The 23,955-nt window shown below is 45.6% G+C and overlaps 1 protein-coding gene across 1 annotated transcript in view; it reads right to left on the reverse strand.

Moving 5' to 3' along the window:
* Positions 1-23,955, reverse strand: part of IFT81 (intraflagellar transport 81) — a 133,859-nt gene that overhangs the window by 42,622 nt on the left and 67,282 nt on the right. Inside the window, exons 9-11 of the mRNA XM_030218881.1 lie at positions 22,179-22,342; positions 18,296-18,391; positions 17,972-18,118 (exon numbers count right to left, since the gene is read on the reverse strand). Coding sequence (XP_030074741.1) covers positions 17,972-18,118; positions 18,296-18,391; positions 22,179-22,342 — 407 coding nt within the window. The remainder of the gene's footprint in view (positions 1-17,971; positions 18,119-18,295; positions 18,392-22,178; positions 22,343-23,955) is intronic.

The following is a 23,955-nucleotide window of genomic DNA, read 5'->3' on the forward strand; positions in this document are numbered from 1 at the left end:
GAAAATCCAGTCTTATGGGCCTGTACTTGTGAAAAGTAAACTCTGTGAAGTACTTGAAATTGACCTTACAGTTCAGCACCCTGTACTGCTCTAGGTATCTTGGTAATTATAGTATTAGCATGCAACAAGTCAGTTTGCAGAGCCATATCTGCATTCCTCCACTCTACCAAAGATCTATAATCCTTAGAGAGTAATAAGCTGCACAATGCCTTGTGAAACCATGACACTGACACATTACTCAAAAAGCATCATCCTTCAAAAATTCTTGGAGTTTATTGCCCAATCGCAAAAATAACCACAGTTAGTCCAAACTCTTAAGATAGCAAAATAATTGCATGTAAGCATACTGATCCGTACGATCAAAGGATAAATGTTGTTGGAGACTGGCAAAAGTCATCATTCTTTCATCTTCACGTAACCGATGTTCTAGCAAGATCTCACAAACGCCTCACTATCCAACCCTAAAGAAAGTCTGCGTTTCTTATAATAGGGAGTAAGACACTACTGTTAAGATGTTGACACTAAATATTCATCAGGTCACACCATAGTTTCCATAAAGGCTTAAACAGGAGACTATTCAACCCAGATGGTGGTACCTTAGGTCCTTGGGCATGGAGTAAATAATTCAAATGCCAAGGTTGAAAATACGCTTGCTCAAAAGCCAACAAAATGAAGTCCATGTGCTCCATCTGCCAATCTGTTAAGTGTCTAAGCAAATAAGCCTGGTTATAAAAGCTTTAACTTTGGAATTCCTAGTACTCCTTGATGCCAGTTACCACAGGGGTATTCAAACTTCAATTTTCCCCCCTCCCCAAATCTTCTGACCATCTGTTGTTCAGTATTTAAATCTTTCCATAGAAGACAGAGAGGCAGCACATATAACCACCAAGGAAACAAGATCATATGGAACAGGCACACTCTCCCCATTAAGGGCAACGGTAAGCTACTCCAAGTTCTTAAGCGTTGCCGGGTATCCTGTAATAATCAAACATATAAATGGCGAGTGACCGTACTCACTCGCAAATGCGCAGTAGAGACTTCCCGGTCTGTCCCGCCCCCGCGTCAATACGTGATGACGGGGGGGGGGGGGGGGGGGGGACAGAGAGAGAAACTGCACAAAGGAGAGGGAACCGCCGAGGTCGCCAGTGCTACCCCCCCGAGGTTGCCGCCACTGGTACCCCCCCCCCCCGGAGTCGCCGCTGCCGCCACCCCTCCACTCGGCCGTCTCTTCGCTATTCAACTTACATCTCCACAGCAGGCAGAGATCAGCTGACCTGCCGTTGGCCTTCCTTCCCTGCCTGTGTCCCGCCCTCGCTGACGTTACGTCACACGAGGGTGGGACACAAGCAGAGAAGGAAGGCCGACGGGAGCTCAGCTGATCTCTGCCTGCTGCGGAGATGTAAGTTGAATAGCAAAGAGACGGGCCGGGTGGAGGGGTGGCAAACGGGGGGGAGGGGGGCAGCGACCCATCAGCCCATTTTAACGGGCTCAACGGCTAGTTTTCCTATATTTCACCCATAGAGTTCAGTCGTGTCCATGGATTCCTAAATATCTAAATGATCCATTTATCCATGTCAATGCAAAGAGCTAGATTTATGAGCCTAATTTTTGAGCTTAGTGTTGAAAATCAATGCTAAGCTCCTAACTTCTTTAACCCTGCCCTAAATCTGCTCCTGTTGCTACACACTTTTTATGCTCCTAAATTTAAGTGTTTAGTTAAATTTTGAGTAACAATTTATGCACTCAGCCCTAGTAAATTTTCAAAGAAGCCAATTTATGAGCATAACTCTCAAAGTTAGAAGCATAAATACTTTCAATACTGGATCCTTATAATTTTACAGATGCTAACATCATGCAAGCCAATTTAAAAAACAAAAACCAAAAGGCTGAGTTCCTATTGTAAGGTCCTTTTACTAAGCTGCAGTAAAAATTGGCCTTAGCACACTCTTACGCGGGTCTTTCCCATGCACTAAGGCCATTTTTACCATGGATGTAAAAACCCCAATTTTCTATTTCTTTCATTAATGGATGTGCACCAATAGTGCCATTAGCTTGTGGCCATGTTGTAAAATTACCATGGGAACATTTACCACCACCTAATTTGTAGGCTTTAAGGGCTCCAACATTATTCGTGCGCTATCTATTTAGCACAGGAATGCCCACTTCCGCCCCGACACCCCCCTAAAATATACAAAAAATATTTAGTACACTCTTAGCGCATGCATATCCCAAAACTAACATGCAATGCATTAGTGCATCCTACATTAGGCTTTTTTTCCTTTTTTGCTATGTTTGGTGTGCATTAATGCCTAATGCAGCTTAGTAAAAGGACCTCTTAGCCACACAGATTATGGAATTCAGCATTTGAACACCTGCACTTAAGATGGCTAGTGCTAAAAATCAGTGTAGCCTTTAGTCTTTCCCCACCTGCAATAAAATTATGGTTTAGATTCATGGCCCTCATCTTCCTATCAGACTTCAAATATTGAGCAGGAAGTGTTTCTCCCCACCAACATTCTCTCCTACTCATTTAAGTAGTGGAGTTGGGGTGGGGGGAGCTACCAGCCCCTTTGCCATTCTCCCTACCACTCAACTTCAAAGATTTGCAAGAGTCATCTAACACCCTTGATCTCTCCTTGCTCCACCTATCAGAAATTGTAACCTCTTACACAACTTAGGATTTCCACCAACATCGCCTTAGGACACCCCAAAAATCTCATGCTCGTGGATACAATTGAGGCGGCTGGACTCCTCATTCTCTCCTGCCAATGTCTAACATTGATCTAACACTAGTAGTGGTGTGAGGAAGAATTATAAAATATTTGCAATACCTTTTCGCATGATAGTGAATGATACATACCTGTAGCAGGTGTTCTCCGAGGACAGCAGGCTGATTGTTCTCACGACTGGGTGACGTCCGCGGCAGCCCCCACCAACCGGAAGAAGCTTCGCGGGCGGTCCGCACGCAGGGCACGCCCACCGCGCATGCGCGGCCGTCTTCCCGCCCGTGCGCGACCGCTCCCGCCAGTTGAATGACAAGCAAAAATGATGAAAACGCAACTCCAAATGGGAGGAGGGAGGGTAGGTGAGAACAATCAGCCTGCTGTCCTCGGAAAACACCTGCTACAGGTATGTATCATTCACTTTCTCCGAGGACAAGCCGGCTGCTTGTTCTCATGACTGGGGTATCCCTAGCTCTCAGGCTCACTCAAAACAAGAACCCAGGTCAATTGAACCTCGCAACGGCGAGGATACAACAGAAAATTGACCTACGAAGAACAACTAACTGAGAGTGCAGCCTGACCAAAATAATGCGGGTCCTGGAGGGTGGAGTTGGATTTACACCCCAAACAGATTCTGCAGCACCGACTGCCCGAACCGACTGTCGCGTCGGGTATCCTGCTGCAGGCAGTAATGTGATGTGAATGTGTGGACAGATGACCACGTCGCAGCCTTGCGAATCTCTTCAATAGTGGCTGACTTCAAGTGGGCCACCGACGCTGCCATGGCTCTAACACTATGAGCCGTGACATGACCCTCAACAGCCAGCCCAGCCTGGGCGTAAGTGAAGGAAATGCAATCTGCTAGCCAATTGGAGATGGTGCGTTTCCCGACAGCGACCCCATGCCTGTTAGGGTCGAAAGAAACAAACAATTGGGCGGACTGTCTGTGGGGCTGTGTCCGCTCCAAGTAGAAGGCCAATGCTCTCTTGCAGTCCAATGTGTGCAACTGACGTTCAGCAGGGCGGGTATGCGGCCTGGGGAAGAATGTTGGCAAGACAATTGACTGGTTAAGATGGAACTCCGACACCACCTTCGGCAGGAACTTTGGGTGGGTGCGGAGCACTACTCTGTTGTGATGAAATTTGGTATATGGAGCATGAGCTACCAGGGCTTGAAGCTCACTGACCCTACGAGCTGAAGTAACTGCCACCAAGAAAATGACCTTCCAGGTCAAGTACTTCAGATGGCAGGTATTCAGTGGCTCAAAAGGAGGTTTCATCAGCTGGGTGAGGACGACGTTGAGATCCCATGACACTGCAGGAGGCTTGATAGGGGGCTTTGACAGTAGCAAGCCTCTCATGAATCGAACGACTAAAGGCTCTCCAGAGATGGCTTTACCTTCCACACGATAATGGTAAGCACTAATCGCACTAAGGTGATTCCTTACTGAGTTGGTCTTGAGGCCAGACTCTGATAAGTGCAGAAGGTATTCAAGCAGGTTCTGTGCAGGGCAAGAACGAGGTTCTAGGGCCTTGCTCTCACACCAAACGACAAACCTCCTCCACTTGAAAAGGTAATTCTTTTTAGTGGAATCCTTCCTAGAGGCAAGCAAGACATGGGAGACACCCTCCGACAGACCCAACGAAGCGAAGTCTACGCCCTCAACATCCAGGCCGTGAGAGCCAGAGACTGAAGGTTGGGGTGCAGCAACGCTCCGTCGTTCTGCGAAATGAGAGTTGGAAAACACTCCAATCTCCACGGTTCTTCTGAGGACAACTCCAGAAGAAGAGGGAACCAGATCTGACGGGGCCAGAAAGGCGCTATCAGAATCATGGTGCCGCGGTCTTGCTTGAGCTTCAGTAAGATCTTCCCCACCAAAGGTATGGGAGGATAAGCATACAGGAGGCCGGTCCCCCAATGAAGGAGAAAGGCATCTGACGCTAGCCTGCCGTGTGCCTGAAGTCTGGAACAGAACAGAGGCAGCTTGTGATTGGTCTGAGAGGCGAAAAGGTCCACCGAGGGGGTGCCCCACTCTCGGAAGATCTTGCGTACCACTCTGGAATGGAGCGACCACTCGTGCGGTTGCATGACTCTGCTCAGTCTGTCGGCCAGACTGTTGTTTACACCTGCCAGGTATGTGGCTTGGAGGAGCATGCCGAATTGGCAAGCCCAACGCCACATCCCGACGGCTTCCTGACACAAGGGGCGAGATCCGGTGCCCCCCTGCTTGTTGGTGTAATACATTGCAACCTGATTGTCTGTCCGAATTTGGATAATTTGGCAGGACAGCCGATCTCTGAAAGCCTTCAGTGCGTTCCAGATCGCTCGGAGCTCCAGGAGGTTGATCTGCAGATCCTTTTCCTGGAGGGACCAGAGACCCTGGGTGTGGAGCCCATCGACATGAGCTCCCCACCCCAGGCGAGATGCATCCGTCGTCAGCACTTTCGTGGGCTGTGGAATTTGGAATGGACGTCCCAGTGTCAAATTGGTCCGAATGGTCCACCAGAGCAGTGAAGTGCGGCAACTGGTGGAGAGGCGGATGACATCTTCTAGATTCCCGGTGGCTTGGAACCACTGGGAAGCTAGGGTCCATTGAAGACGAGCCATGGGAATCACATGGACTGTGGAGGCCATATGACCCAGAAGTCTCAACATCTGCCGAGCTGTGACCTGCTGAGACGCTCTGGTCTGCGAAGCCAGGGACAGGAGGTTGTTGGCCCTCGCTTCGGGAAGGAAGGCCTGAGCCGTCTGGGTATTCAGCAGAGCTCCTATGAATTCCAGAGACTGGGTTGGCTGGAGATGGGACTTTGGGTAATTTATCACAAACCCCAGCAGCTCCAGGAGTTGGATAGTGCACTGCATGGACCGGAGGGCTCCTGCCTCCGAGGTGTTCTTGACCAGCCAATCGTCGAGATATGGGAACACGTGCACTCCCAGCTTGCGTAGATACTCCGCCACCACCACGAGGCACTTTGTAAACACCCGTGGGGCAGAGGCGAGCCCAAAGGGCAGCACACAATACTGAAAGTGCCGTGCGCCCAGGCGGAATCTGAGATACTGTCTGTGAGCTGGCAGTATCGGGATGTGAGTGTATGCGTCCTTTAAATCCAGGGAACATAGCCAATCGTTTTTCTGAATCACTGGCAGAAGGGTGCCCAAGGAAAGCATCCTGAACTTTTCTTTGACCAGGAATTTGTTCAGGCCTCTCAGGTCTAGGATGGGGCGCATCCCCCCTGTTTTCTTTTCCACAAGGAAGTACCTGGAATAGAATCCCTGCCCTTCCTGCCCGGGTGGTACGGGCTCGACCGCATTGGCGCTGAGAAGGGCGGAGAGTTCCTCTGCAAGTACCTGCTTGTGATGGGAGCTGAAGGATTGAGCTCCCGGAGGACAATTTGGTGGAAGGGAGGCCAAATTCAGGGCGTATCCGCACCGCACTATTTGGAGAACCCACTGGTCGGAGGTTATGAGAGGCCACCTTTGGTGAAAAAATTTCAACCTCCCTCCGACCGGCAGATCGTCCGGCACGGACACTTTGAGGGCGGCTATGTTCCCGTGGATCCAGTCAAAAGCCCGTCCCCGGCTTTTGCTGTGGAGGCGCAGGGGGCTGCTTAGGCACACGCTGTTGACGAGAACGAGCGCGCTGGGGCTGTCCCTGTGCCTGTCGAGGCCTTCGGGCCGGCTGGGTGTACCTACGCTTGGTAAAAGCATAGGGCGCCGCCTGCCGGGCCCGGGAAAAACGTCCACTGCTGAGGTGGATGCTGAAGGCGCCCGGTGGGAGAGCTTGTCGAGGGCGGTTTCCCGCTGATGCAGTTGGTCCACCAGCTGCTCGACCTTCTCGCCAAAAATATTATCCCCCCGGCAAGGGACGTCAGCCAGTCTCTGCTGGGTGCGGTTGTCCAGGTCAGAGGCACGCAGCCATGAGAGCCTGCGCATCACTATACCTTGGGCCGCAGCACGAGACGCCACGTCACAGGTGTCATAGATACCCCTGGACAGGAACTTTCTGCACGCCTTCAGCTGCCTGACCACCTCCTGAAAAGGCCTGGACTGCTCCGGCGGGAGCTTATCGACCAGGTCCGCCAGTTGCTTCACATTGTTCCGCATGTGGATGCTCGTGTAGAGCTGGTAAGACTGGATGCGGGTCACGAGCATGGAAGATTGGTAGGCCTTCCTCCCAAACGAGTCCAGAGTGCGAGACTCCCGCCCCGGGGGCGCCGAGGCGGTATCCCTCAAACTCCGTGCCCTCTTGAGAGCAGAATCCACGACCGCCGAGTCATGGGGCAATTGGGGCCGCATTAACTCTGGGTCCGAGTGGATTCTGTACTGGGACTCTGCTTTCTTGGGAATGGTGGGAATAGATAACGGTCTCATCCAGTTCCGAAGCAGTGTCTCTTTGAGGACATTGTGCAACGGCACCGTGGAGGACTCTCTAGGTGGTGATGGATAGTCGAGGACCTCGAGCATCTCAGCCCTCGGCTCGTCCACAGAGACCACGGGGAAGGGAATGCATATAGACATATCCCTAACAAAGGAGGCAAAGGAGAGGCTCTCAGGAGGCGAGAGCTTCCTCTCCGGTGAAGGCGTGGGGTCAGAGGGGAGGCCCACAGACTCCTCTGAGGAGAAATATCTGGGGTCCTCCTCTTCCCCCCACGAGACCTCTTCCTCGGTATCGGACATAAGCTCATGTAGCTGAGTCCTTAACCGGGCCCGGCTCGACGTCAAGGCACTGAGGCCTCGGTGTCGTCGAGCGGTGGACTCCCGCGCCGGCGGGGATGAAGCTCCCTCCATCGACGTCGACTCCACCTGCGTGGCAGTCGAGACCGGCGCCGCAAGCGGCGGTGGTGTCGAAGGCCTCGGCACCGGGCTAGAGCTTGCCGGCGCCACAGTCAACGGCGCCGAGGGCGCAAGCACCCCCGGCGCCGGCACAGCCTGGCACATCAGCCCTTCCAGGATCCCCGGAAGGATGGCTCGGAGGCACTCGTCCAGGCCCGCTGTCGGGAAAGACGGGGGGGCCAGTAGAGGCGTCGGTGCCGGAAGCTGCTCGGGTCCAGGAGACTGCACCGAAGTGCTGGGACCCTGATGTGTCGGTACCTCCACTACCGAGGGGGACCTTTCCTCTCGACGTAGACGCTTCGGCGTCGACTCCTCGCCGGTACCGAGGGCCAGGCGCACCGATGGGGACCGATGACGGTGCTTTTTCTGTTTTTTGCGGTGCCCGTCATCGGCGCCAGGTGGAACGGAGGAGGAGGAGGTCGATCCCCCTCGGTCTCGAGGGGCCGGGTCGGACAGGGTTCGGTCCCGAGGGCCATGAGCAGAGGGAGTGACCGGGGCCGATTGCCCACGCGGCCTCTCACCCCTACCGTCACCGGAAGACCGGCGGGCCGACGGGACCTGTACTCCTGGGGTCGATGCCATCGGTGCCGATTTCGCGGACATCGATACCGGTACCGAAGAACCGGCCGTCGATACCGATGCCGTCGAGGTCGACGTCGAGGGGCCGGCGCAAGTTCCAAAAAGACGGTCCCGAAGAACTTGCCTCGCAACCTGAGTCCGTTTCCGGAGACCAAGACACAAAGAACACGACTTGATATTGTGCTCCGGCCCCAGGCACTGGAGGCACCAAGCGTGGGTGTCGGTCTGCGAGATAGGCCGGCCGCACTGACCACACTTCTTAAATCCACTCGGGACCTTCGAGGACATCGACGGAAAAATCGTGTCGGCGAAGTTAAAGTCGTCGATGGTGGCGGTAAATCACACCTCGAAAAATAAATCAACCGCGCAGCCACAAGGCCGCAACGCGAAGCCCCCGCTAGAAAACGAGGGAAAAATTCAGCGCGTGCTCTCTTTTTTTTTTTTAAAAAAAGGAAAACAAAGGTTTGGAGCGCGCGGCAACAAGAAACAGAAAATTAGCGAATTCGCGAACAACACGACGGTTTTCCGGGGCTGACTAAGAGAGAGCGGCGACGCACGACTCTCTCCAGGCGCGGAAAAGAAAAGACTGGCGGGAACGGTCGCGCACGGGCGGGAAGACGGCCGCGCATGCGCGGTGGGCGTGCCCTGCGTGCGGACCGCCCGCGAAGCTTCTTCCGGTTGGTGGGGGCTGCCGCGGACGTCACCCAGTCGTGAGAACAAGCAGCCTGCTTGTCCTCGGAGAAATGAAGAATACCAATGAGAATTAAGGTCCCCAAAATTGTTGAAGAATCACAGCTTTCTAGATACTCTAATAAATCTTAAACTACCTTTTAATTCAATGAATATGTAAGATAAAAGATTCAATATGTTTAAATACAAAATAGAGATAAGAATGCAGGAAATGCTTCATAATATTCAGAAAAGTTACAAGAAAAAAGACCCTAGTTTTGTTGCATAGTTATATTTTTTATTCTGATAGAAAAAGTATTTCAGGATAACCGCATTCTGCTGAAATATAAAACAATTTTAGAAATAAATCTGCAAGAGTAACCCGACCACAAAAACAGAGTCCTCAGAGTATCTGTAAGTTCTATTAATAGACCTCAGGACAGAATGCCCTATAAAATCTATCCCTTTCAACAGTCATCCTTCGCACTATCTGCACCAAAGGTATTTTCTGTCTTGCTGTGCTCCAGACGTAAGAACAAACCTAGAAATGACTCAATGTACCCTATGCAGGCTGGTCCATGTGCGGCTTTAGAAAGACACTGTCTACTAACAAGGCCAAGGTCAAGAGAATAAATAGGAAGATGACAGTTAGATATCAGCTGTGCGAGGCTTGGATTTTAATAGTCTGCTACAGAGTAAAACATATTAACAGAAAGAATACACTTACATAAAGGACATCAATTTAGGGGAAAAACAGTTTTTCAACTTTGGTTCTTTACAATGATTCTCTATGCTTATGAATTATCAATATTTAAACATTACAAATGCATAACAAATGCATACACTATGATTCCTTCCAAGTAACTACTCATGAGAAAATGTAGGTAAGTAGAGGTATTCTTTCTGTCTTAGGATGGAGTTTCAATTCTATTTCATTCTGATTATTGAATATATAGCAGAGAAAGAATTTAGGGTGGGGAACTGTTTCAGACAACTATGTATAGCTGTCAAACCTAAATGATTTCTTGCCTTGGTGATACAAGTGATTCACTCAGTTCTTTCCTTTGACCACCACTTTTAAATAGCTGAAAAATGAACACAGTCATGTGTTGGTATGTGCTCTTTTCCCTGTCAAGCTGTGCACTGCTCCTTTCATAATGGGTATAAGAGATTATTTGACGAAGAAAATTACTCCACGGCCGGTGCTTTCACAAAGCAAAAAAGATCGCAGAAAAACTGATGCATTTAGCAGCAAAAAAGAATGATCAATACTCATTCACTGGTAAACCCCTAGACTGTGCCTGGATTTTATAACGGAAGCCTGCTTCTCTCATGCTGATCTTTATGACTCCTATGCTGTTGCCTGCCTACAGAAATAGCCCATCTTAACATTTTTTTCTCTTCCCTAGTTCTCACTCCCTTCTGTGGTCTACCAACTGATACCATTTCAGTTGTATTGTGTCTGATCTGCCCTGGGGCCAATTTTGAAATAATATTTTGAAGTTATTGTTCAGCAATTGCCAGAATTAATGCACAGTAATTGCAAACCTCTGCTGAGGGGGGCATTCTCAGTAGTTTCCCATTCTATCAACAGAGAAAAATTTGTTAATGCGTGTTAACTGCATTGCATATAACACAATGTAGTTAGTGGCACCAACTAATGTGGTGTTAACTGCACTGCATCTGTCACATCAACATGCAGTAAATACCTCCATGATAATTATAAAGCACAGTACCTGTTCATTCCCTACTCCCTTCTATGTCAGTGTGCGCTGATTTTTCCATTAACCACCAAATTGGCATTAACGCCTGTCACGAAGTGCCTAGCCACCCACCTGGGGTTACCCCGCAGCCACTTAGAGGGCCTATCTCCTGCACAGCTCAGGTCTGCCTGCACCTGCCATTTGTGCTCTACACTGGCACCCTCCTACCACCAACTGGGTCACAACCGCCTCTGGGCGAGTCTCCCGCTCTCCAATTATCCCCAGTGATTTCTAGGTTACTGGAGCCACACTCCCAGTGGTTCCACAGCTCCCACAAAGCACTCACAGACCCAACACACAAACCAACGGGATTCTTTATCAGTCCAGACAAACAGGGCGAACAAACAATTATGTTTATTCTCTTAAAAATATTGAACAGTGCAACAAATTAGTGCAATTGGCAAACAATAACAGGTAACTGAAAAATGGATCAATTGTAACACTAACTAAACATCTATATACTGTCTAAACAGACCTTCAGAAAAGAGATCTCTCTCTCCTCCCGAGCTGAAACTGAAACAACAGCCAGAAACAACTGCTGGGTAATTTCAAACTCCACGCCAATCAGAGCCTAGTCAACAAGTTTCAAAAATACAACTGCTGCTTATTTTCTACTTGTGTCAAACTAAAGAAAAAAACACTCAGTTCTCTGTAACAGCTTTACAGCAAAGAAACACCAGCTGCTGGCCAAATAGGAGAAATACACTTACATAGTAACATATAGTAGATGACGGCAGAAAAAGACCTGCACGGTCCATCCAGTCTGCCCAACAAGATAAACTCACATGTGCTACTTTTTGTGTTTACCTTACCTTGATTTGTACCTGTCCTTTTCAGGGCACAGACCGTATAAGTCTGCCCAGCACTATCCCCGCCTCCCAACCACCAGCCCCACCTCCCACCACCGGTTCAGGAAAATATCCAATACATTTTAGAGGCTTAAAACATACTGTTTCTTCACACTGCCCGGCTACCGCGTGCCCCAGGTGGAAATTCCAAATTTGGTACGCGCCAAAAACGCGGTAGAAAATAATTTTCTTTTACCTACTGCAAAGGCATTCCTGGTAATTGGCAGTTGGTGCATACTGGGCAGTTACCGCGTGGGTAACACGTGAGTCCTTACTACTAAGTCAATGGGTGGCATTAAGGGGCTCAGGCCATAAATAGACACGCTCTGGTTTTCATTTTGCCGCACGTCCATTTCCCGGCCCAAAAAAACCCCATATTTTTCCAGACGTGGTGGAGAAATGGTCCAGCACGCGTCCAATACATGCGCCCACACTACCGCAGGCCACTTTTTGGCGTGCCTTTGTAAAAGGGTCCCTAATTGCTGAAGTGTCACATTAACTGCTAGTAGGCACTAACTATGGTGGCAGTCTGTAAGTATCTTAAAAGGTAAATGGGTGCAATTAGATATGGATGGTGCATAAAACAAACAAAAAAAAAACATTGACACCATCTCATGAATTGTATTAAGGGCTAACAGTCACAAAATTGTTGGTTCAAGTATGAGTAAAGATGTGAATTTCCTAAAAGTACTGATCAGAGAGGGGAAAAATAGAGAAAAATTGGAAGAAATTAAAAATTGGAAAATTGTTGTTATTTGAGAGCCAATACAGTATATAGTGCACATATACAGTTATTACATATATTTTCTTGGACATTCATAAAAAAATCTGATCCACAATATTATTTATATAAAAAAGCAATTTTACAAAACTTGCCAGACATAAAATATAATTATGCAAAATGGATCACAGTCTATAGCAATATATTGTCACAACTATTAGACATGGGGAGCTTAATAGCAGCCTAAAGGTTACAGCAGTAGGCTGGGAACCAGAGGACCCAGGTTCAAATTCCATGATAACTCCTTGTGGCCTTGGGCAAGTCACAAACTTCCATGTCTCGAGAAAATGCAATGGCAAACTACTGCTGTATTACACCAAGAAAACCATGAATGGAGTTTCTCATTGTGTGGTCACCAGGAGTCAACTCTGCCTTGAGGGCACATCTACATTAAACATGCAGAACCATTTGTTCAAGTTCAACTTGGATTCTTTTAAGCTGCTGCTTTGAATTAAAGAAATCACACATGTTTTTTTTTTTATTCTTTCCAACCCAATAGAAGTTGGAAATAACTGTACAAAAGGGGGTAGAGAAATATGTCTGTCCAACTGCCTATCTGGGAGCAAAATAATTCTCCCCCAAAAATTTAACATCATGGGGTGAGAAACTTGGCATGTGGGAAAAACCAGTAAAGAGACTGAGGTAAAACAAATGGCCAAATCAGACAAGGGGCTCCATAAAAATAAGTCCCCCCCCCCCCAAAAAAAAGACACAACGCCTTTCTATAAGAGGAGCGCCAGCTTTTGTAACATAGAACCTTACATGGAGTGAAAGAGCAGCTAGGAAATTGGTCCTTTCAAAAAACTGCCTCTCCTTGTTGTCTATTCACCTAAACCCTCAAACTGACTGTTGCAACCACCCCAACACCCTACAGTCTGTCCAATCCCAAAAACTACCCTCATCTGCAATTTGCCCACCACCCTGCTAACTGCTGCCACAACCAATAAACTAACCCCCTGCAACTGCCCCAGTCCCAAAAGCTAACACCCAACTAACCATGACTCCTCAAACTGCCCACCCCCAAAAACTACCACCATAATGTCCCAGCCCCAAAAACTACCCCTACAACTACTCTAATACCCTGGAAACTGCTCTCCACAACTGCCACACTAACCACATACTGCCCCCACTCATAGGAACTGCCTATTGCAATTATCTCTCACCACCCCACACAGCAATCTGCTCCCATTTCCTAAAAACTATCCACCACCTTGTAAATTGTCTTCATTCTCAAAAACTATTCCCCAGAGCAGCCCCATCTGCTAAAACTAACTCCCCCCCCCCCCCCCAAACCTTCTTCTTTGGGACTATGAAATAAATAGAGTATCTTCATGTTACTTGTTCATGCTTGGGTATAGGAACAAATGCTCCCAAGGCAAGTACTATCTCTAAGGGTGGTCTTGACCCCTTCCCTTTTGGTGGAAGTGTGACAAGGAGACACTAAATAAGTATCTGCAAGACGGTGGGAAAATTCCATCTTGTAAACCTCACCACGTTCAGAGTTCACTAGTTGGTTGCTGTAATCTGGGTCCTCACCTCAAAAAAAAAAAAAAAAAAAAGAAGATAGCTGACCCTCTTATCCACTCCACTGAAGAGTGAATCCCCAACATTTCATTGTGAGCCTATGGAGGTTCCTAACAGCTTTTGACCTTGAAAACCCTTTTTAGGAGTGGAGGAGTGGCCTAGTGGTTAGGGTGGTGGACTTTGGTCCTGGGGAACTGAGGAACTGAGTTCGATTCTCACTTCAGGCACAGGCAGCTCCTTGTGACTCTGGGCAAGTCACTTAACCCTCCATTGCCCCATGTAAGCCGCATTGAGCCTGCCATGAGTGGGAAAAGCGCGGGGTACAAATGTAACAAAAATAAAAATAAACCAAAGGAAGTTGTCCTACTCTGAAAACAGGAATCCTAAGAATAGCCTGTTCTGCCAGGACAGTATCTTCGATTCTTGGAACTTGCATCAACCTTGAGCCTATCAAGAAGAATTTGGGGCTTTTCTTATGGAAGCCTCTGTGGCTTTGCCTCTCTAAGATTTATCACTATCTTTTCTAAGGTGTCACCAAAAAGTAGTTTACCTTAGAAGAGGGGCTTACTAAGCCAGAAAGCATTAACTGCTGACCAGCTCTGCAGCCAGTATATATAGCCTTCAAATGAATACAGACAACATCACAGGTAAGGCTGATGTCTTGATCAAGTCATACAGGGCATTAGCTACATAAGCCATTCTAGACTCCAAGTGGGAAACCTCCAAAGGGTCTTCATGTGCCAACTCTTTTGCTGATCGCTGAAGCAGAGCAAGCAGGCTCCAGATATAAGAACATAAGAATAGCCATACTGGGTCAGACCAACAGTCCATTTAGCCCAGTATCTTGTTTCCAACAGTGACCAATCCAGATCACAAAAAGTACTTGGCAGAAACCCAATTAGTAGCACATTCCATGCTATCAATCCGATGGCAAGCAGTGGCTTCCTCCATGTCCATCTCAATAACAGACTATGGACTTTTCCACCAGGAACTTGTTCAAATCCTTTTTAAACCCAGATACACTAACTGGTGTTACCACATTCCCCAGCAGCGAGTTCCAGAGCTTAACTATTCTTTGAGTGAAAAAATATTTCCTCCTATTTGTTTTAAAAGTATTTCCGTGTAATCCATGTAATTTATTTGAGTGTCCCCTGGTCTTTGTACTTCTTGAAAGAGTGAAAAATCAATTCACTTCTACCCATTCTACACCACTCAGGATTTTATAGACCTCAATCATATCCCCAACTCAGCTGTCTCTTTTCCAAGCAGAAGAGCCATAACCTCTTTAGCCTTTCCTTATATGGGAGGAGTTCCATCCCCTTTATCATTTTGGTCGCTCTTCTTTGAACCTTTTCTAATTCCACTATATATTTTTTGAGATACGGCGACCAGAACCGAATGCAATACTCAAGGTACCATAGAGTGATACAGAGGCATTATAATTTTCTTGGGTTTATTTTGCATCCCTTTCCTAATAATTCCTAGCATCCTGTTTGCTTTTTTGGCAGCAAACGCACACTGGGCAGATGATTTCAGCGTATTGTCTACAACGACACCTAGATATTTTTCTTGAGTGCCAACTTCTAAGGTGGACCCTAGCATCAGGTAACTATGATTTGGATATATAAGCACTACATTCTGCAGCTTGAAGACCTAAGACTTCTACTTCAATGCTGTCCCACCTTCCATCAGAATGGTTGTCTTCTTAGTAACTGCTGTCATCAAGGCATCTACTTTGGGCAATTCAAACTTTTCTTTCTCTTTAGGAAGGGATAGAGCTTACCCATAGCTCTTCCCACCCTAAGCCCCAACTCTGGAGCATCCACTCCACCAAGGCAAGAGCTTGAATAGCCTGATGAAGAAGGAAAGCCTTAGAAGGTTTACGCATACCTTCTAGAATAGGGTCTCCAAAAGATCCTACCTCCTGAACTGCAAGCTCTGCAATACTTAATGCTTCCAAGGTATGAAAAATCATTCCTTGGAGTTCCTCTCTTCTGAGCAGACATAACATCAATGATCACCCCCCTTCATCAACTGCAATCTCCCAAGAAGTCAGCTATGGAACATCTGCCTAAAGCACTGGCAACACTCCAAATATTCGAGCCCCTTCCACAGATATCACTGAGTGAATCTCTGAATCCTCTAAATTTGTTAGCTGTGGTCTCTATGCACACGTCAAATCCTCTACTTCAAAGGAAGATCCGGGCACAGAATACCCGGAAAGACCCTGAGAGCAACACAGAAGAAATGCTTTACACATAATGACAATAAACTCAGGGGAGAAAAAAAAAACCTTGCAGACTGCTGTATGGAGCCTGGAGCCTCTGATTCTTGAACTCTTCCTTGAAAACACTGAGACTGAGAAGAGATCTGTGACAGGTGAAAACAGGTGCTAATAATAATTGCTCTACATCCGGAGACAAAATGGCTAATTCTCCCTCAATTCTGTGAAGAACAATGGAGTTCTTCTTAACCGAGGAAACAGGAAAGTGTTGCTTTGGGCCATCTCTTTTCTTTGATTTTTTCAACCCTGAAAAAAGTGAGGAAGGACCAAGCAGTTCCATGCAGCAAGAGGAACTGCTACGCTGACTACCACATGGAGAACATCTTTTGACTGTTTCTGACAGTGCTTCCATAAATGTGGTCTGAAATACACTGTGATCAGAGCTCCCCATAGCTATTTAGGGCCATCAAAGGTAGGAACCCTGCAGCTTCTTAGCTGCACCAGCAAACAAAAACAGCAGTCAGAGTCAACATGCCAGAAATACTATACCAACTTCCTTCAGGCAAGTTGACCACCACAGTGCTCTGCTAATTTGCTCCCCCACTGCAAAAAAAATTACTCACTAACAGTAAAAGCACCACTCCTGACACAAAGGCTCACATTGGGGGGGGGGGGGGGGGGGGGGGGGGGAACTCCTCTTGTCATTGCTTATGTCTGTAGCCTATACAGTTTGGTTCAATGAATCAAATTTCTCTCTCTTTTTTAAATGATGTTTACCCAAATTAATAAGGAAAGGTAAGGAAAAATACATCTCATCTTCATAATTTAAGATACCATAGCCAGAAAGGATGGGAGAAAGCGATGGGAAGGGACCTGGACTCCCTCCCCCCTAAGATGCTCAAGTCTTCGAATTCCTGTCCTGGTAGTTCTGCTCAACTGGACGATCAGTTCTCCATCCAGGCCTAGAAGCTATATTATCAGACCAGACCTGCAAATTCTGATCATCACCATCTGCTGAAAACAGATAATATTGATAAAAGCTGTGAGCTCTGTGTTATAAAAGGCTCCACACATACACAGCCTAAGTCTCTGTCTCCTTCCATTGGCTGATAGACACAGCCCATGTATTCTGGACTGGTGGGATGAAAAGAAAGCTGGATTTGAACCCTAGCTTCTTTTGTTCTTATCATGCTACTCTAACCATGAGGCTACTCCTCCACTTCCTAAAGTGGGAAGGAAAAAGCATTTCAAACAGCATTGATCCCAAAAAAGTGAAGAACAGTAAATATTGAGGCAATCAGGTCTCAAAAGTAAAAATTATCATCCTTGTCTCTCAAAAAGAAAAAAAAATCAAAAGAAATCCCTCAATCAACAGCAAACTTCAAAATCTGATTACATAATAACATCATTTCCACGAAAAAAACATCCTATATAATAAAACTCACCCTCAACGTTCTGAGGACACTGACGTCAGTGTCACTTCCTGCGGGCACTTCCTTCGGGTTCGAAGGGATCGTGGTGGTGAAGCCACCGAAATCACTGTGTCTGGGCCCCGCCCTCGTGTCAAACGTGATGATGTTGAGGGCGGAGCAATGGCATCAAAGATCGAGGGCGGAGCAATGGTGTCAGTGGATGAAGGTGGCGTGTGTTGACGAGGTGCGGAGCAATGGCGGTGAGTGGCTTCACAATGCCGAAGGGGTGGGTAGGGAGGGGGGGTTCGGCAGAAAAACCTTGCTAGCGCCCGTTTCATTTGCTCCAGAAACGGGCATGTTTTACTAGTATTAAAATAAAACTTCTAGTATATGATAAAAGTATAAATAATGTATGCTTAAAATGAAAAAGCAATAAAATTGCAGCAAATTGAATCATTTCTGCTTTCCCATTTACAAGCTTTTAGAGTCATTTATGAACTGCGCGTGCTGATGCTATTAACACAAGTTGCTTGTCACAAGGCTGTAGCAAATAATGCATGTTAAGAGTTGGTGCGTGCTATTAGTAAATGACATTGTTTTTATAATGTAACTTGCCTCATCCCCCTTTAGAACTTCAGTCCCATCAAATTCCCGTGTTTGATTTGCTTTTATTGCCATTTCTTTTTCCAAATTTGAAATATCTTCCTTTGCTTCTTGCAGCTCATCTGCTTTGGCTTCCTTCTTTCGAGCAATTATGGATGCCTGTGTGGATAAAAAGGATCTGTTTTCCCAAATGCATCTTATAAAACAATACAGCAGGTTGCTTTTTTTTTAATTTAATAGTTAGTCACTATGCTAATCTCTTTTCCAATGAGATTATATAATTATTAATAAACTGCACATATCATATTCTGCATCCATTAGTATGATCCTTCTTACTTGCTGGCGGAAAAGTGAAAGTTTAACATCTAGTGGATCATTCTTCATCATTCTCTTTTCAATCAGTTGATTAATTTGTGTGTTGATTTCTTGAATCTAGAATAAGAAAGAGTTAAGAAAATTAACGATTGCAGGTTTTCCAGTTTTTAGTGATCTACTTTGCTAGTGTTTAAAATCATTAAGAGAAAAGGGGAAACTAGTCATCAATACGGTGACTATACTAATGTTCCTCAATCAAACATTCAATATATCAAAGGGAACAAAAGATACTGTGATATAAAAAATATATAGAAACAGGGACCAGCAGAATCAGATATAGAACAATGGCCAGGCTATTAGGTCTCCCATAGCGCTCAGCTATTCCAGACCCTTGACCCTACTGCATAATATCAACCATTTGCTAAGCCGGACCAGAGGTCTTTTTAACAATTGTACTTTATTTAAATCGTTATGTGAACATGTACTTAATTTCAAATTGTAACAAAATGTAGAATTGAAATGCTACCAAAATCTTGGGCACCCCAATAAAAATATGAAAGTAGCAACTACTTATCTGCATAAGCAGAATCAGCGCTGAAGGAACTTTTTACCGTGGCATGCAGGGGTTGGGACTGGGAAGGACGGGGTAGGGGGATATAGTAGAATTACAATGTGTCTTTTTTAAGGGAAGTATCTACATCTATGACTAACAATATGATCTCTATATTTTTTCTTGTCTATTGTTATGACAAATATTTAAGTGGTTACTCTTAATGCTAAAGGCTTGAATTCTCCTTTTAAGTGCAAATCTCTGTTATGGGAGGTCAGTAGGCTTGAGACTACTCTGTGTTTGGTACAGAAAACACATTTCAGAAGACGGGATTGAGTGTTTACTCTGCTCTAAAATCTTCCCTATTTGCAGATTTGCTTCACATCCAACTAAAAGTAGCAGCAGGGGTTGGTATACTTTTTTCAGGTAGAATTCAAACCACAATCTTAAATCAGGTCTCTAATCCAGGGGGTCATTTTATTATTTTACAAGTCAATATTGCTGGTACTTTATTTAATGTTGTCTCACTCTATGCTCACATTGATCAACAGAAGGTGTTTTATACTGCTTTGATAGAAAAATGTGGGTCCTTGGATAGTTGGGGGGGGGGGGGGGGGGCGGATTTCAACATTACTCTGTTCCCTCCACTAGACAATACTGCTAAGGTTAAATATCATAGGCAAGATGGCCTTGCCTTGAGGGATTAGATGAATCAAAGATACATGAAGGCATTTCCACCCAAAGTTGACTCAATTTACATTCTATTCCCCTGTTCATGGCTCTTATTCAAGAATAGAATATCTTTTCTTGGATAAAATGCTTATATCAGCTATCACAAAGGTGAAGATAGACATTATCAACTGGTCAGACCATGCACCTGTACAAATGGTCCTAGCCTCAGGTTCTGGGGATAAACCCCTTCAATTTTGGAAACTAAATAAGAACCTATTGAAAAGTTGTCCAACCTCAGTCCTTGAAGGCTGCAATCCAGTCAGGTTTTCAAGATTTCCCCAATGAAAATGCATGATAACTATTTGCAAGCACTACCTCCATTACACACAAACAGATCTTATGCATTTCACTGGGGAAATCCTGAAAACCTGACCTGGGAGGTTGGACACCCCTGGCCTATTGGATAATAAGGATGTTACGGCGGACCTCCATAAGGAGATACAGGAATACTTTGTTCACAATCACACTTCAGAGACTTCCATGGAGGCATTATGGGATGGCTATAAAGCCTTTGTTTAGGGGCACTTTATTAAATGTGCCACTAGGTTAAAACAACAAAGGCAAGACCAGGATCAGAAACTGAGACAAGAGACAGCTAACTGTGAGAAACAATATTTCAATAACTCTTCCTCTAAAATAAGAACTAGGCTGGAAGCACTCCAAAAGCAACTCAAAGCGTTATGGGAGGATAAGATTCAACATGAGTTACAACTTACCAAGAGAAATATTTTTTGAGGAAGGTAATAAGGCCAGGAGGTTATTAGCCTACCAACTTAAGGCTAAAAAGCTGCAATCCTATAAATCCTCTTTAAGAGGCTCACATGGGAGCTTGATTTCTGATTCTAACCACCTATGAGAATGTTTCCTAGTTTTACCAATTGTAATACACTTCGGAAGTAGTACCAGATCTGGCTTGAAGCTCTCAATATTTGGAAGCAGACTGCTTGCCTTAGTTGACTCTAGATCACACTGATAAGCTTGATCAGTAGATCCAATTGCAGGGAGTTAAGGACACGATATCCACTTAAAATCTGGTAAATCACCTGGTTAGGACAACCTTTCAGCTAAATTTTATAGAAAGTTTGTGGGATAGCTGGTTCTAGTACTGACTAAAATTTTTAATAATATTTTGCAGTGGGGACAACTGCTTCAATCCATGCTAGAAGCAGGAGTTACTACAATTCCAAAACTGAGGAAAGACCCCCACCTCCTGTGGATCTTACTGTCCCATTTCCCTTTTGAATTTAGACGTTAAAAGTTTAGCAAACATGATTGAGACTATAGTGGGGGAAGATTAGCCATGTTTCATGCCTGGAAAATCCACCAGAGATAATGTGAGACGTACTCTAGATTTAATATGGTTCTCTAAAGTACACAAATGGTTCTCCTCACCATTGAGGCTGTAAAAGAATTTGATTGGGTTGAATGGAGATTTAAGATGCAGACATTAACTCATTTTGGGTTGGGTTCAAATTTTAGGCAGTGAATATTAGTACTATATTCCTCTCCTTGAAGCAAAGCTGAATAGACGCTGAAGACAAGGTTGGGCTGGAATTGGAGTCAAGGCAGGACTAAAACTGGAAATAAGATTGAGCTGGAACTGGAGACAAGGCAGGACTGGAAATGGAACACAACATGGCTGAAGACACACAAGGCAAGGCACAGCTCCAGAAGATCTCTTGTGAACGTGCTGAACAAAGGCAGGCACTGCCCTCTAATTCCACCAAGGCTGGAAGTGGACCCTCCAGGTCACTTAGAACGCTTGTGTGCTGCTCTGATAAGGGCAAGTCTTTGATGCATGAACCCTAGAGGCCCAGCACTTGGAAGCAGTACCAGGTCCGACGAACACCAGCCACGAGTCCCAAGCACCATGGGACCTGCCAAGAGGGAAAAAAGGCGTGTCGGGGCAGGAGGCATAGCAGAGTTGTAACACTGGTTATTAGCTTTGTCATGATGCCTCAACTTTATAAGAATAAGGGAATGTGGGTATGATTTGTATAGGTTTTGTGAATTTTATGATTATGTATGTTTTATTGTAAACCACTTAAGTTTAAGCAGGATTTAATAAATAGTAAATTTTTAAAAAATGTATTTTAGTTCACTACTTATGTTGTGTCTTGATGTTTAATATGTGCATTTGGTTGTTTTTTTTTTTTTTTTTTTTTTTTTTTTTTTAAGTATTCTAGGACAAGGCTGGAAGGGCGAGCAAGAAATAAAAAGATTGACCAATTTATTTGAGTAGAAGTCCATCTTAACTTCAATAAGAGTCCATATGTCTATAAATATCTGCAATATTTTATTGCTACATTAAGGAGGAGAAAAAAAAAGTGAGCAGGATAGACCATTTCTTCTTTTTCTCATCCTAAAACCATGTACCCTGGATCAGCTCCTAAAACAGAGAACAGCTCTGGCACTGGTTGGTGCCATAAATGCTTTGTAGTGTCCAAGTGAAACTGAGATCAATAGATTCAACAGAAGGACATCTGTGCAAACATATCAGGTTGAAATAAATGTTCTCTCTCTCATTATAATAGTTTTCTTTGCAGCACAGAGACACCTGCTGTTTGAGAGAAACTAAACTCCAGAGACTCTAAAGCATCAAGACTTATAGTGGCAACACACCTTGTCTTCAAGTTCATTGAGATCAGACTGGCCCATTGCAGGCTCTGCGACAACCTTCTGTAAAAAATTTATTGCCTTCTTCTTGCTTTCTAGTTCCTTAGGTAGTTTTTCAGAAACAATGTAAGAATTGAACTTGATCTCCTCTTCTAGCCTTTTCATTAAACCTTGAAGAAAAAGTGTTAAGAAAAATAAATGTGCCCACAAGAAAAAATTGTCAAAATTGTAAAGAGATCACTGCACACAGAATATATTAACACAAGCTACCATGTATCACATAAGTTTTGCATTTTGGGGGTAATTTCATAAAGGAACTTGTGCCTGCAGAACAGCTTTCTACTTATTAAAGTAGAGCCTGCCCAAACCCAGGATCTTTGGTTTCTGCCAAAACAGAATCTGCGAATGAAATTGGCTGCTTGGTTTCAGCAGAAACCAGAACTGCCCCACTCCTTCCCACACTCGACCAGAAAAACCCCCCTCCTGAGTCTACCCCCCCCACTCTCCGCCCCCCCCAACCCTGCCTATCCACCTGTAAGCTCTCCCCAGGGATATCTTAAGAAGCAAGCCCTGGCGGTCTAGTGGCCTCTTCGGGAGCAGGAATTAACACCCCTCATTCCTGCCCCATGCCACAAGTCCGTTAAAATGACTGCCAAGACAATAAAACGTGATCTACAACACTGGAGTTGCTGAAGCTTCATCTGCCTTTTGCCATTTGTGGGACACAGACTGTAGAAGTATGTCCAACATCAGCCTCAGTTCCCACATGATGGATTTGGTTAATCTTCTTTCAGTCTTTTGCCACTTGTGGAACACAGACCATAGAAGCCTGTCCAAGATAACACCTCAACAGCCATGTTATCTTTCCATCCTCTTTCTATTTAGGCATCCCAGTGTCTATCCCATGCATTTTTTAATTCACTCACCGTTGCTGACTCTACCACTTCTCCTGGAAGAGAATTCCAGATGTCTAAAACCCTCTCTGTGAAAAAGTATTCCTGATATTACTCCTAAGTCTACCTCCCTGCAAACTCCATTCATCCTCTAGCTCTACCACCCCTATGTCTCTGGAAGAGGTTTGCTTGTATATAAATACATTTCAAGTGCTTAAATGTCTATCATATTATCTTTCTCTCTCCTTTTCTCTAGCATATACATATTCAAGTCCTCCAGTCTCTTCTCATATGTCTTATGACACAAACCCTGTACCATTTTTGTCACCTTCCTCTGAACCGCCTTAATGTCCTTGAAGAGATACAGCTTCCAAAACTGGACACGGTACTCCAACTGGGGTCTCACCACTTGTACAGGGGCATCAACACCTCCTTTCTTCTGCTGGTTATGCCTCTCTATGCAGCCTAGCATTGTTCAGGCATCAGCCACAGCCTTGTCAAATTATTTCACCACCTTGAGATCTTCAAACACTATCACCCCAAGGTCTCTCTCCTAATCCATGTGTGTGTCACGATGGTGACTGTTTCCTTGTCTGTGCTCACCTAGCCCTCTGGTGGCCAGAACCGGTGGCTGCTATGGACTGTCACCCGTTCCAGATTTTAGCCCAGTCCGGATCTTCTGGGCTGCCAGACTTGCTTTTCTTGTTTGTGCCTGAACAGCAGCCGTAGCTGCCTTGTGATTCCTGCAGCTGAACTTCAGCTGCTGATGGGCTTTATTAACCACCTGGAAACTTCTGTGTTTGCCTTTGCATCAGCTAAGGTCCCTGGTTTGTTGGTGCTTTGTTGCACTTCTGCCTTGTCTAGTTTCTTGTTTGAGTTTCTTGTCCGGT

This window comes from Microcaecilia unicolor, chromosome 11 (assembly GCF_901765095.1).
Source record: "Microcaecilia unicolor chromosome 11, aMicUni1.1, whole genome shotgun sequence".
NCBI classification, from domain to species: Eukaryota; Metazoa; Chordata; class Amphibia; order Gymnophiona; family Siphonopidae; genus Microcaecilia; species Microcaecilia unicolor.